The sequence below is a fragment of the Salmo salar genome, chromosome 29 (genome assembly GCF_965601325.2).
Source record: "Salmo salar chromosome 29, fSalSal1, whole genome shotgun sequence".
NCBI lineage: Eukaryota > Metazoa > Chordata > Actinopteri > Salmoniformes > Salmonidae > Salmo > Salmo salar.
In genome coordinates this window covers 11,095,187-11,110,553 of record NC_138319.1, presented here as the reverse complement: position 1 = coordinate 11,110,553, position 15,367 = coordinate 11,095,187, and the positions used below count along the sequence as shown (strand labels likewise).

Genomic DNA, 15,367 nt, shown 5'->3' with positions numbered 1-15,367 from the left:
GAAAGGTGCCATATCTTTGGTAGAAAAACAACATTGTTGAAGAATGGGTAATTGGGTTAGTAAAGTAACGTGGGGTAAACAGCCCCCCATAGTAACTGTCCCCCCCCCCCTTCTGAGGTAAATTGATCTAATATTTTGTCATTTAGAAAGAGTTATATACATAATATAAGTAAGTTAGATCTATAAACATTGTATATACAGTTGAAGTCTGAAGTTTACATACACCTTAGCCAAATACATTTAAACTCAGTTTTTCACAATTCCTGACATTTAATCATAGTAAAAATTCCCTGTCTTAGGATCACCACTTTATTTTAAGAATGTGAAATGTCAGAATAATAGAAGAGAGTATGATTTATTTCAGCTTTTATTTCTTTCACCACATTCCCAGTGGGTCAAAAGTTTCCATACACTCAATTAGTATTTGGTAGCATTGCCATTCAATTGTTTAACTTGGGTCAAACGTTTCAGGTAGCTTTCCACAATCTTGCCACAATAAGTTGGGTGAATTTTGGCCCATTCCTCCTGACAGAGCTGGTGTAACTGAGTCAGGTTTGTAGGCCTCCTTGCTCGCACACGCTTTTTCAGTTCTGCCCACACATTTTCTATAGGCTTGAGGTCAGGGCTTTGTGATGGCCACTCCAATACCTAGACTTTGTTGTCCTTAAGCCATTTTGCCACAATTTTGGAAGTTGGGGTCATTGTCCATTTGGAAGACCCATTTGCGACCAAGCTTTAACTTCCTGACTGATGTCTTGAGATGTTGCTTTAATATATCCACATAATTTTCCTGCCTCATGATGCCATCTATTTTGTGAAGTGCACCAGTCCCTCCTGCAGCAAAGCACCCGCACAACATGATGCTGCCACCCCCGTGCTTCACGGTTGGGATGGTGTTCTTCGGCTTGCAAGCCTCCCCGTTTCCTCCAAACATAACAAACATCTTCACAAGGTCCTTTGCTGTTGTTCTGGGATTGATTTGCACTTTTCGCACCAAAGTATGTTCATCTCTAGGAGGCAGAACGCATCTCCTTCCTGAACGGTATGACAGCTGCGTGGTCCCATGGTGTTTATACTTGCATACAATTGTTTGTACAGATGAACGTGGTACCTTCAGGCGTATGGAAATTGCTCCCAAGGATGAACCAGACTTGTGGAGGTCTACAATTTCTTTTCTGAGGTCTTGGATGATTTCTTTTGATTTTCCCATGATGTCAAGCAAAGAGGCACTGAGTTTCAAGGTAGGCCTTGAAATACATCCACAGGTACACCTCCAATTGACTCAGATGATGTCAATTAGCCTATCAGAAGCTTCTAAAGCCATGACATCATTTTCTGGAATTTTCCAAGCTGTTTAAAGGCACAGTCAACTTAGTGTATGTAAACTTCTGACCCACTGGAAATGTGATACAGTGAATTATACATTAAATAATCTGTCTGTAAACAATTGTTGGAAAAATTACTTGTGTCATGCATAAAGTAGATGTCCTAACCGACTTGCCAAAACTATAGTTTGTTAACAAGAAATTTGTGAAGTGGTTGACTCCAACCTAAGTGTATGTAAACTTCCGACTTCTACTGTATATACTATTAGGGGAGCCTAAAGATACGTAATACAGTTGTTTAGAGATAACAATTGTAATAAAGCAGTGACATTTAAGGTGAGTGTTGGGGGAAACTGCCCCTCCAGCAATCCAATGCAAGTCAATGTTTCCAAGTCATGTCCAAATCATCTACAAGTAACTTAATTGAGTTACAGCGTAATTTTTTTAGATACTTTAGGATGACTTGGACATGATTTGGTGCGGAAATTAGAAGAGGGACCTTACATCAAAATCTCATCATAGTGAGAATATTAATAGTGAGATGTGCAATACCATTTTGTAAAAAAGTTTAAAAAGTGTAAACTGTAGCCACTAATTTCCCTTCATAGTTTGTTTGCCTAAGCATTACCATCATCCACATACCATTTTTTTTCTCCAAACTTTGCTTTTTTGTGTCAGCAATTGGACATTGTTGTTAGGGGGGCTAGTTATACCACGTTACCCAAATTACTGATATTGTATAGCTAGTGTATTGTAGGCTATATTTCATGTTTCAGTATCTCCTACTCTAATTAAGAAAATATGTATACTTTTACAGTTTCATTCATTATGTATTGTAATTAGATATCGTGAATACTTATTGGGTCTCATGAACTGCAGAGGTTGACCAAAATATCTAGGACCAGTTTATCCTACACACAAATATTAAATGGATATGTTGTAGGTAAAATAAACTTTCTTCGGATCAGCGTTTAGGAAGGACATTATTCTATCCCAGAATGCATCAGAACTTATTCACTCTGTAATGGTTATGTTCAGGTTCTCTGCCTATTGTGGTAAACAACGTTAGCTTGATTTAAACACGAAGGAGTAAACATTTCAATGTATTCTTCAATTATATAGAATTTCGCCTACACTGAGGAAACCGGCTTGCGTAATGGCGGACAGCCCCGGAGGTATGGTTACCACAATTATTTCGGTAGACTTTTGGCTTTCTAGCTAACACGTTTGGTTTGCTAGCCAGACGAGATAGGCCTAAAATGTAGCTAGCTACGATCATTAATCCACAAAAACTCTAGGCATCGTGATACAAGTTCATTATGTGTTGTATTTAGTTCCAACGTTTAAATGTGCATGTTTACGTGTTGTGTAGTGTGCTGATATTTTTAGCCAACAACCAAGTGGTTAGCCAGCTAGCTACCGTTAGCTAACTAACGTTGAATTTGGCTAACGTTAGCTTGTTGCTACATTTTCATTGCTTTGAACTATCTAAAACAGCCTAAATATCATTAAAAGTACTAAACAATTGTTGCTTAGTAAACTGTTATAGCTAGTTGACCACATCATTCATTAATTGAAACAGCAGGGGTGGTCAATTGCGGGATTTCGTTTCTCTGATTGATTGGCGCGAGTTTTCACATCTGGTTTCCCACATCATCATCATCATCATCATTTGCCAATTAGAAAGCAAATATGTACAATGTTTGTGGCCCTCAAGGACTGGGGTTGAAGACCCTGCCATCAAACAAGTTAACAGAGCCTTGTCTTTTTGTTTTCAGATGATGACTTTGAAGATTATGACAAGCCAGGTGCAGAGAGATCACGCAGGAGGAGAGGCGAAGATGATTTAGACAGGTATCTCAGCTGCTTGGTGTAACATACTGTAGCTCTCAAACTCTAGGCGGCATTCTGCCTCCTCCTTACGGTTCTCAGCCATTCACTTCGCCCACGATTGTCTCATGGGAACTACGATCCCGACACTGTGTTTTAACGTTTAGAAACATCAAATCAAACTTTATTTGTCACATGCGCTGAATACAACAGGTGAAATGCTTACTTACAAGCCCTTAACCAACAATGCAGTTCAAGAAAGAGTTAGGAAAATATTTACCAAATAATCAAAAGTAGTGCAATAAAATACTGAGGCTATATACAGGGGGTACCGGTACCGAGTCAATGTGCGGGGGTACAGGTTAGTCGAGGTAATTTGTACATGTAGGTAGGGGTAAAGTGACTATGCATAGATAATAATAAACAGTGAGTAGCAGCAGTGTAACATCAAAGGGGGGGGGGGGGTCAATGTAAATAGTCCGGCTGGCCATTTCATTAATTATTCAGCAGTCTTATGGCTTGGGAGAAGAAGCTGTTAAGGAGCCTTTTGGTCCTAGACTTGGCGCTCCGGTACTGCCTGCCGTGTGGGAGCAGAGAGAACAGTCTATGACTTGGGTGACTGGAGTCTCACAATTTTTGGGGCTTTCCTCTGACACCGCCTAGTATATAGGTCCTGGATGGCAGGAAGCTTGGCCCCAGTGATGTACTGGGCCGTAGGCACTACACTCTGTAGCGTCTTAAGGTCAGATGCCGAGCAGTTGCCATACCAGGCGATGATGCAACCGGTTAGGATGCTCTCGGTGGTGCAGCTGTAGAACTTATGGATGATCAGGTGATCAATGCCAAAACTTTTCAGTCAAGGAACTTGAAACTCTTGAATTGGAGTGGGTCTAGGGTATCTGGGATGATGCTCATGTGAGCCATGACCAGCCTTTCAAAGCACTTCATGGCTACCGACGTGGGTGCTATGGGGCGGTAATCATTTAGGCAGGTTACATTTGCTTCCTTGTGCACAGACTATGGTAGTCTGCTTGAAACATGTAGGTATAGACTCGGTCATGGAGTGGTTGAAAATGTCAGTGAAGACACTTGCCAGTTGGTCTGCGCATGCTTTGAGTACACGTCCTGGTAAACTAAAGCAGGAAGAACCATCTGGCCCCGCAGCTTTGTGAATGTTGACCTGTTTAAAGGTCTTGCTCACATCGGCTGCAGAGAGCGTTATCAGACAGCCGTCCGGAATAGCTGGTGCTCTCATGCATGTTTCAGTGTTGCTTGCCTCGAAGCGAGCATAAAAGGCATTTAGCTCATCTGGTAGGCTCGCGTAACTGGGCAGCTCGCGACTGGGTTTCCATTTGTAGTCCATAATAGTTTTCAAGCACTGCCACATCCGACGAGTGTCAGAGCCGGTGTAGTAGGATTCAATCTTAATCCTGTATTGACGCTTTGCCTGTTTGATGGTTCGTCTGAGGGCATGGCTGGATTTGTCATAGGCGTCCGGATTAGTGTCCCACTCCTTGAAAGCGGCTGCTCTAGCTTTTAGCTCGATGCGGATGTTGCCTGTAATCCATGGCTTCTGGTTGGGATATGTACACACGGTCACTGTGGGGACGACGTCGTCGATGCACTTATTGATGAAGCCGATTACTGTGGTGGTATACTCCTCAATGCCATTGGATGAATCCCGGAACCTATTCCAGTCTGTGCTAGCAAAACAGTGCAGCATCCGCATCACAGGACTATCAGACCACTTTCGTATTGAGCGAGTCACTGGTACTTCCTGCTTTAGTTTTAGCTTGTAAGCAGGAATCAGGAGGATATAATTATGGTCAGATTTGCCAAATGGAGAGCTTTGTAAATATCTTTGTGTGTGGAGTAAAGGTAGTCTAGAGTTATTCTTTTTCTCTGGTTTGCACATATGGCATGATGGTAGAAATTAGGTAAAAACGGATTTAAGTTTGCCTGCATTAACTTCTATGGGCTACGTGGGACGCTAGCGTCCCACCTGCGGGACACAGCCAGTGAAATATCAGGGCGGCAAATTCAAAACAACAAAATGCCATAATTCAACTTTCTCAAACATACAACTATTTTGCACCATTTTAAAGATACACTTCTCCTTGATGTAACCACATTGTCCGATTTCAAAAAGGCTTTACAGCGAAAGCAAAACATTAGATTATGTTAGGAGAGTACATAGACAAAAATAATTACACAGCCATTTTCCAAGCAAGGACATGTGTCAATAAAACCCAAAACACAGCTAAATGAAGCAATAACCTTTGACGATCTTCATCAGATGACACTCCTAGGACATTATGGTACACAATACATGTATGTTTTGTTCGATTAAGTCCAAAAACAGCATTTTACATTGGCGCGTGATGTTCAGAAAATGTGTTCCCACCAAAACTTCCGGTGAATGTGCACATCAATTTACAAAAATACTCATCATAAACGTTGACAAAATATATAACAATTATTTAAAGAATTATAGATGGACTACTCCTGGATGCAACCGCTGTGTGTCAGATTTTAAAATGGCTTTACGGAGAAAGCACATTTTTCAATATTCTGAGTACATAGCTCGCCATCACAGCAAGCTATACAGACACCCGCCAAGTTCGGGGTCACCTAAACTCAGAATTAGTATTATAAATATTCTCTTACCTTTACTGATCTTCGTCAGAATGCACTCCCAGGACTGCTACTTCCACAAGAAATGTTGTTTTTGTTCGAAATAATCCATATTTATGTCCAAATACCTCCGTTTTGTTCGTGCGTTCAGAGCACTATCCAAAGGCATAACGCGCGAGCGAGGTATCAGAGACAGTCTAAATGTTCCATTACCGTACTTAGAAGCATGCAAACGCTGTTTAAAATCAATCTTTATGGTATTTTTAACGTAAAATTGCGTTAATATTCCAACCGGACAATAGCGTATTCATTCAAGAAGAAAAAGAAGGAACGGCGTGCTCGCGGGATCGCGCATATCCAATTCCTTTGTCCACAGGCAGTCCACTCATTGACTGAGCTCCTATTATCTGCCCAGTGACAGGAGAATGCTGAAATAACTTTCTGAAGGCTGTTGACAGCCAATGGAAGCCTTAGGAAGTGCAACGTGACCCCACAGAAACTGTAGTTTTGATTGAGAATCAAAAGAACTACAATTCTCAGACTTTCCACTTCCTGGTTGGATTTTTCTCAGGTTTTTGCCTGCCATGTGAGTTCTGTTATACTCAGACACCATTCAAACAGTTTTAGAAACTTCTGAGTGTTTTCTATCCAAATCTACTAATAATATGCATATTCTAGTTTCTGGGCCAGAGTAGTAACCAGTTTAATTTGGGTACGTTTTTCATCCGGCCGTGAAAATACTGCCCCCTACACCTCAACAGGTTAAAGTCCCCGGCCAGTAGGAGCACCACTTCTGGATGAGTATTTTCTTGTTTGCTTATGACCTAATACAGCCAGTTGAGTGCGGTCTTCGTGCCAGCTTCGGTTTGTGGTGGTAAATGGACGGCTACGAATAATATAGTTGTGAACTCTCTTGGTAGATAGTGTGGTTTACAGCTTACATAAGATACTCTACCTCAGGCGAGCATTGCCTCGAGACTTTGTTAGACATTGCGCGCCAGCTGTTATTGACAAATACACACACACCCGCCTCTCGTCTTACAAGATGTAGCTTCTCTGTCCTGCCGATGGTTGGAAAATCCCGTCAGCTCTGTTATCTGTGTTGTCGTTCAGCCACGACTCGGTGAATCATAAGATATTACAGATTTTAGGTCCCATTGGTAGGATAGTCTTGATCGTTTATCATCCATTTTGTTTTCCAATGATTGCATGTTGGCCTATAGAACGGATGGTAGTGGGGGTTTACTTGCCTACGAATTCTTAGAAGGCAGCCTGACCTCCGCCCCCTTTTTCTATGTCTTTTCTTCACGCAAATGACGGGGATTTGGGCCCGTTCCCAAGGAAAGCAGTATTTCCTTCGCGTTGGACTCGTTAAATAAAACATCTTTGTCCAGTTCGAGGTGAGTAATTGCTGTTCTGATGTCGAGAAGTTATTTTTGGTCATAAGAGATGGTAGCAGCAACGATATGTACAAAACAAGTTTAAAAAATAAATAAATGGCACACTTGGTTAGGAGCCCGTAAAATGGCAGCCATCCCCTCCTGCGCCATTCTCAACTATTAATAATCATTGCTTGTGTTACGGCCCTGATCTTTCATCAGCGAGAAAGAATACGTAAATAAAATAAAATATACACTTACTGTAGCAGTTTTGCACAGATCCATACAGCTATGGGTGCCTCCATCCGACGAAAGTACACTTCTACACTTCCCGAGTTACACTTACCCACAGGTGTTCGGGACATGCTAGATAGCTAATTAGCACAGGTGGTCGCCTCCTGTCTTCCTTCTGTTTTCCGTAAACAAGCTTTGTAAGATGGAGAAATGGCCGTGTGGGAACACTAACCTACATAAGGGACGCCGATGGCATTTCCCGTATGATTGATGAGGAACTCCATATTCCAAATGTACGGTCCCTTACTAGACGTCCGCAAATGTTTTTAAAATAGGCCGACGGCCTCAGGCCATGCCCCTAAATAGCTAATTAGCACAGGTGGTTGCCTCTTGTCTTCCTTCTGTTTTCTGTAAACAAGCATTGTAAGATGGAGATATGGCCGTGTGGGAACACTAACCCTATAAAAGTGTATCAAGTTAACCTTATCTTTTGTTTAAAAAAATAAAAATAAAAAATGCCACAGATATGAAAGATAAGGTCCTTACGCTTCTAAAACCGTACCACAAGCGATGGGTGTTAATGTTTAGAGCCCCGACGCTAGTTCTGAACAACACTTTCCCCATACAGAAGTCGCCTTCGTCCAATGACTCTTATGTGTGATGGAACTGAGAGTCATGATCAAGGGCTAGGTGTAACATGAATGTTTTAAACCTTTTTGCAAGTTTTACATGCCTTTTCCTTTTACTGACAGCAGTTTTGGGCTTGTCCTCTGACATTAGGCTATACTAGTACAGTAGTTCCTTACTCCAACTATGAAGCCCATAACTCATGCACAAAATATAGGCCTAAAATAGATTTTAGGCAGAGACTGTCTCTTGCGGAGACTTTGTCACAACGTGTGTTCATGAATGGAGCTTGGCGATTATGTACACAAAGTATACTGTTGTAATTTAGACTAAACAATTTTCACAACACTATAAGAAACAATATGACTATAATGAGCTTATGATCTGAATATGATGTAGGTTTATATGAGAAGACCTGGTAGGAGAGTAATTGAGGTGGTACATTTTGAAGTGCTTTCTCATGTTTGGGACCAACTGAACATGACCCAGGAGCGATACAGTGACTGCAGCCTATGAGAACAACATTTCTATCACTACTATATGGGCCTTGCAGAGTCGGGCCTAGTGTAAATATTGTGGAACATTGGCATCTGCTTATCGTAAACATGCCGTGTAAGAATGTAGCCTATTGCCCGGCCTTGCTCATGAGAATGACAATTTAGGCTTCATTAAATAATCTTGTCTAGGCTAGCTGTAAACGTGCGTGGAGAGTAGCCCAATATCTAGCTTTGTAAAAGGATCTACGCTAACTTGGTTGATCTCTTCTCTTAAAGTGATCTTGAGAGTGATTTGCTCGAGGAGGATTGGCTGACAGCCAAAAAGGTAAGACAAAGAACTCTCCCTGGCTTCTGTTTGTGATTATTTTCATAGCATTCATAGATGCCTCTGCCATGCTAACCTATTATGCATGCTGTTATTAATGTAGCCTACCAGCTGTAGGATAGGTGAAATAGCCTAGATCCCATAGTTAGTTCACAGTGACGTGGGATTTTGCAGTAGTCTTTTGACAGGGGGCTCTACCACAGGGGCGTTTATTGATTATTTATTAACCTGCCCAGATTGCCTTCACCACATGGGAAAAAACATACTTTTGGACTGGAGGAGACCCCCCCCCCCCCCCCCCCCATGTTTATTGAAACTCACTATTTTATTGATTCAAATATTGACTTAATCTGTTAGATTAGCAATCCGATTTGAACATGCCTAGGCCTGCACATTCAATCATATTGTAACTTTTGGTTGATATTCGAGGAGATGTGTTATAGTCGACCTTGCCATTTTAAAGCCTGGGCTTGCAAGGAATAAACAACATGAGCTAAAACATACTGATCCGTTCTGGCTTGTTTTTCTTTTTTTTTTTTTTTAGGATCCCTCAGAAGTGTCAGATGAGGAATTGAACGACGACCTTCTACAAAGCGATGAAGAAGATCAAAACATGTAAGTTAATTGTATCCACGTTGTCTGATCATGCTATTTGTGTTTCCATACTTAGTCTTTAGACAATTTATGTGGCAATTTTTGAGCTACAGTGTCCTTTGTTTATAATTGTGTGTTTTTGCCTTTCAGTGGCCAGGGCGTTAGCCTCAATGCTACTCTATGCGAATTTGACCAGCAGGTGAACCCCATAGACTACCAAGAAAAACTAGGAGATGTAGAGGGGGGCTACCAGCAGGAGGGGGGAGAGTACGTGGACGAGTACAGCCTGCCCAATGACATGGAGATACCAGACGGCCAAATGGAATACTCAGGAGAACAGGCTGGGGGCGACGGAGTGTTAGACATTCAAATCAATGAGCCTCTAGACGATGAATTTCAAGTGAGTCCTCGTCTCCCCTCTTTCTCTTTTACTCCATTACATCTTGAAACGATAACTTGGATTTATTTCCCTGTCTCAGGTTTCAGGGGGCACGTATCAAATATATTCAGGGGACGCTAAAGGAGATGTACGTTGGATAGGGGTTGAAGGTGGGGGGGGATTCATTATCACTCTCTGCCAGTTGATTTTTTTCCTTTCGTTGACAAAGTTGGTGTTGACATCTTGTTTGGCAGTAGGTAGGTAGCCCTGTATATTTGTCTGGCTAAAGAGCCATTTTGTGCGAGGAAGACGCGCTGCCAATCGGCAGAGGTTAACGCGGGGGGCTTTTATATCGGGCACTCGACTCGGATAAAGTGTCACATTGGTGGAAAGATTATTGACCTTCCTAAGGACACCCCATACAGTCCTGAAGTGGGATGAAATGATTGATGCGATTTCCTCTAGTTATTTCCCAAACCCCTAAGCCAAGAGTGAAGAGGGGAAAAGATGAAGACTAGATCAATGTGACATCTGTTATTGTCCTATTTACTAAGGCGTGATGGCTGACAAAAGACATCACTTTTTTTACACACTGAAGATAAAGCCTTTGATATTCTAAGTAGGGTTGCACGGTTCTACTTCATACTTACTTTGAAAACCCCAGTGAGTACGTAGAGCACGTTTGTGTGTAATAACTATGTTTACAAGGTCACTCGACTGCCCGTGCTTAAATACTTCTGTTTGCGGTGGTATTCAGAGGTAACATGTGGAACACTTTAAAGGATTAATTCCTTTCTGTTCCCTTGGGACAGTCTGTCCGTCTATCCTTCTGCTGCAACGGGTATTTGTCTGCAATATTATGTTTTGGGTTGGCAGGTTAATGGTGCGGAACACCAAACACTGTCCTGCGACCTACACACTGACCTCATTTGACAGTCATGAATCACCTAGTGGCTTCTCACTGGAAGTATGTTTTGAAATGAGTGTAATTACGTGAGTTGTGACCACATGGTATATCAAGTACACGTTGGAGAGCCAACATTTTTTTTTTATTATCATATAACTGGAATCCCGGGTTTCGGCACCGTGAAACTGTATTCAGCTTCCTGTGTGGGATGTTCCTCCTGGCATTGAGTCGTGAACTTCTAGAGGGGGCCATTAAAGCAGTAGCTAGCGTGATGATATTTTCACCACTGATCCAGAGGTTGTTTTTATCTCCCCCCACATTTCTGTATATCATGTCAAACATTTACATCTCATAGAATTTCAAATGCCGTCAGGAATTGGTAACAAAGCCTGCTCCCACTGTTATGTTAATTCAAGAGGCTCCCCCTTTCTAACCCCCCCCCCCCCCCATAATGTTTTCTCCTTTTATGCTTGCTGTTAATATTTTCATTAAAAGGAAACACAGCAGTATTTTTGGTTCAACCGTTATTCCTTTCACATTTCCATGGGGATAAAGTTAGGCTAAACCCACACAGGCTGTAATCTCAGGCCAGCGTTAATATCCTGCTAGCATTGATAGTAAATATGAGCCATAATAGGATGGTAGAATGTACAATACATCTATGACACTCTGGATCTCTCCACTTGTTGTTGTAGGTGGATGATTACTCACCAAGCTATGGAGGTGGAGAAAAGCAGGAGGAGCAGGCAGAGCAACAGGAAGCCCCAGAGGAGGAGGAAGTCTCTCAGCTCGCAGACACAGTGGTAGGAACAGAACGGGTCTCCTTCACTCACTGTGTGCGTCCTAAATGGCACCCTATTCCTTCTATATTCCCTATACAGGACTTTACGTTTTAGCCAGTTGTCCTTTGGACAAGTATTTTTATTATAACTTGTCGAAAAGCTCAAGTCGCTTGTCCCCTCAAAAATTAATGGTCTGTAACACCATTTTTACATCATTGTATGATGCAAGAAACCACTTTACAAAATAAAATGCATTACTATCTTTTTTACCATAGAGAAACAGATAAAAATGTAGGCTACACTATTGGGTTCTTATATTCAAACTTGTCTCAAAATAAAACACTGCCCCTTTAAGGCTCTCCTGGAGGATGGCTGGTCACCCTTGTTGCAATATTTTATAGGCTACCATTACAATTACAATCCCCCAAAAACATGTCTACGGTTCAAAACAGACTCTTGGACGACACATCTAAAATTCATACAACCACTGCACATAAACTCACCAAAAATAGAAACGTCCTCTCACTGTCAACTGCATTTACTTTCAGCAAACTAAATATTTGTATGAACACAACAAAATTCAACAACTGAGACCTAAACTGAACAAGTTCCACAGACATGTGACTAACAGAAATTGAATAATTTGTCCCTGAACAAAGGTGTGGGGTCAAAATCAAAAGTAACTGTCAGTATCTGGTGTGGCCACCAGCTGCATTAAGTACTGCAGTGCATCTCCTCCTCATGGACTGCACCAGATTTGCCAGTTCTTGCTGTGAGATGTTACCCCACTCTTCCACCAAGGCACCAGCAAGTTCCCGGACATTTCTGGGGGGAATGGCCCTAGCCCTCACCCTCCGATCCAACAGGTCCCAGACATGCTCAATGGGATTGATATCCGGGCTCTTCACTGGCCATGGCAGACCACTGACATTCCTGTCTTGCAGGAAATCATGCACAGAACGACAATGCCACCAGCCATACTGCTCATGCTGGAGGGTCATGTCAAGATGAGCCTGCGGGAAGGGTACCACATGAGGGAGGAGGATGTCTTCCCTGAAACGCACAGCGTTGAGTTTGCCTGCAATGACAACAAGCTCAGTCCGATGATGCTGTGACACACCGCCCCAGACCACGACGGACCCTCCACCTCCAAATCGATCCCGCTCCAGAGTACAGGCCTCGGTGTAACGCTCATTGCTTCGACGATAAATGCGAATCCGACCATCACCCCTGGTGAGACAAAACCGCGACTCGTCAGTGAAGAGCACTTTTTGCCAGTCCTGTCTGGTCCAGCGACGGTGGGTTTGGGCCCATAGGCGATGTTGTTGCCGGTGAGGACCTGCCTTACAACAGACCTGCAAGCCCTCAGTCCAGCCTCTCTCAGCCTATTGCGGACAGTCAGAGCACTGATGGAGGGATTGTGCATTCCTGGTGTAACTCGGGCAGTTGTTGCTATCCTGTACCTGTCCCGTTGAAAACAACCATTTTCAATCCTTGCCATAGATTTTCATGTAGATTTAAGTCAAACTGATAATCGACCACATTCACTGTCTTCTGTAAGCAACTGCAGTGTCAATTTGGTCTTGTGTTTTAGGTTATTGTCCTGCTGAAAGGTGAATTTGTTTCCCAGTGTCTGGTGGAAAGAACTGAACCAAATGTATTCCTCTAGGATTGTCTGTGCTTAGCTCCATTACGTTTATTTTGTTATCCTGAAACTCCCAAGTCCTTAACAATTACAAGCATACCCATAACATAATGCAGCCACAACTATGCTTGAAAATACGGAGAGTGGTACTCAGTCAGTAATGTCTGTTGTTGGATCTGCCCCAAACATAACACTTTGTATTCAGGACAAAAAAGTTAATTGCTTTGCCACATTTTTAGCAGTATTACTTTAGTACCTTGTTTTCAAAGAGCATACATATTTTGGAAAAATTGTATTATGTATAGGCTTCCTCCTTTTCATGCTCTAGCTTAGTATTGTGGAGTAACTACAGTGTTGACCCACCCTCAGTTTTCTCCTATCACAGACATTAAACTGTTTTAAAGTCACCATTGGCCTCATTATGAAATTGCTGAGTGGTTTACTTCCTCTCTGGAAGTAAAGGACGCCTGTACCTTTTGTAGTGACTGGGTAATGTTCATTAGGGATAGCGGGACACCAGCCAACAACATCTGGTGAAATTGGAGGGCGCGCAATTCAAATAAATAATCGTAATATTAAACATTCATGAACATACAAGTATCTTATATCGTTTAAAAGCTTAAATTCTTTATCTAACTGCGTTGTCTGATTTACAATAGGCTATATGGCGAAAGCATACCATGCGATTGTCTGAGGACGGCGCCCCACATCAACATATTTTTCAACCAGCACAGGCTTCATAAAATCACAAATGGCGATTTTTTTAATATTTTTTTTTTTGTATTTTTTTTGTATTTTTTGTATTTTTTTGTATTTTTTTATTTAATTTTTTTTTAAAATGTTTTAATTTTTTTAATTTTTATTTATTATTATTATTATTTTTTTAAGTTAATCACTTACTTTTGAAGATCTTCCTCTGTTTGCAATCCCAAGGGTCCCAGCTACAACACGAATGGTCGTTTTGTTAGATAAAATCCTTTATATCCCAAAAAGTCAGTTTAGTTGGCGCCGTTGATTTCAGTAATCCACTCGTTCAAGATGCAGACAAAGAAGTCCAAAAAGCTACCGCTAAACTTCGTCCACACAAGTCAAACGACGTTTCTATTTAATCCTCAGGTACTCTAAAATGTAAATAAACTATAATATTTCATACCAAAAGTAGTATGTTCAACAGGAAAGGAAAATTAGTAAGCGTGCGCCCCGAAAGACTGATATTGTTCTGGTGCTCTTCTCACCAAAACTCAATTCTTGCTTGTTTTTCAATAAACAAGCCTGAAACCTTGAATAAAGACTGACATCTAGTGGAAGTCATAGGAATTGCAATCTGGGAGACGGATTTACGTAAGAACAATAGGTTTCCATTATAAGAGCCGGGGACCTCAAAAAACAAATAAAATCATGTTGGATTTTCACCTGACATATCAATTCTGTTATAGTCTCAGACATTATTTTAACCGTTTAAGAAACTTCAAAGTGTTTTCTATTAGAGGTCGACCGATTTATGATTTTTCAACGCCGATACCAGTTATTGGAGGACCAAAAAAGCCGATGCCAAATTTTATTTATTTAATCAATTTAGCCTCAAATAAATAATGAAACATGTCAATTTGGTTTAAATAATGCAAAAACAAAGTGTTGGAGAAGAAAGTAAAAGTGCAATATGTGCCATGTAAAAAAATGGTGACGTTTAAGTTTCTTGCTCAGAACATGAGAACATATGAAAGCTGGTGGTTCCTTTTAACATGAGTCTTCAATATTCCCAGGTAAGAAGTTTTAGGTTGTAGTTATTATAGGACTATTTCTCTCTCTACCATTTGTATTTCATATACCTTTGACTATTGGATGTTCTTTTAGGCACTATATTATTGCCAGTGTAACAGTATAGCTTCCGTCCCTCTCCTCGCCCCTACCTGGGCTCGAACCAGGAACCGATTAATCGGTCAACCTCTATTTCCGATTAATCGGTCGACCTCTATTTTCTATCCAGTGCTACCAATTATATGCATATCCTGACTTCTGGGTCTGAGTAACAGGCAGTTTACTTTGGGCACGTCAGTCAGGCGGAAATTCAGGAAACTAGACCCTATCCCAGAGAGGTTTTAAGCTATTATTGCACACAGTGAGTCCAATGTATTATGTAAGTTGTTCAGCAAATTGTTAATCCTGAAATAATTTCTTCTTGCCATAACAAACGGGTTGAATACGTATT

The 15,367-nt window shown here is 41.4% G+C and overlaps 1 protein-coding gene across 8 annotated transcripts in view; it reads left to right on the top strand.

Moving 5' to 3' along the window:
• Positions 1–2,331: 2,331 nt before the first annotated feature.
• The window catches only part of rbm33a (RNA binding motif protein 33a), a 50,510-nt gene continuing 37,474 nt past the window's right edge, over positions 2,332–15,367 (top strand). For 7 of the 8 annotated variants that reach the window (XM_014180673.3, XM_014180677.3, XM_014180676.3 and 4 more), the window contains exons 1-6: positions 2,332–2,500; positions 3,104–3,179; positions 8,803–8,851; positions 9,396–9,466; positions 9,596–9,845; positions 11,427–11,534. In XM_014180673.3, the coding sequence (XP_014036148.2) occupies positions 2,482–2,500; positions 3,104–3,179; positions 8,803–8,851; positions 9,396–9,466; positions 9,596–9,845; positions 11,427–11,534 (573 nt within the window). In that variant the 5' untranslated portion in view covers positions 2,332–2,481. Of the gene's footprint in view, positions 2,501–3,103; positions 3,180–8,802; positions 8,852–9,395; positions 9,467–9,595; positions 9,846–11,426; positions 11,535–15,367 lie in introns of those variants that run through there. The other variant, XM_014180679.3, reaches the window with a different exon arrangement.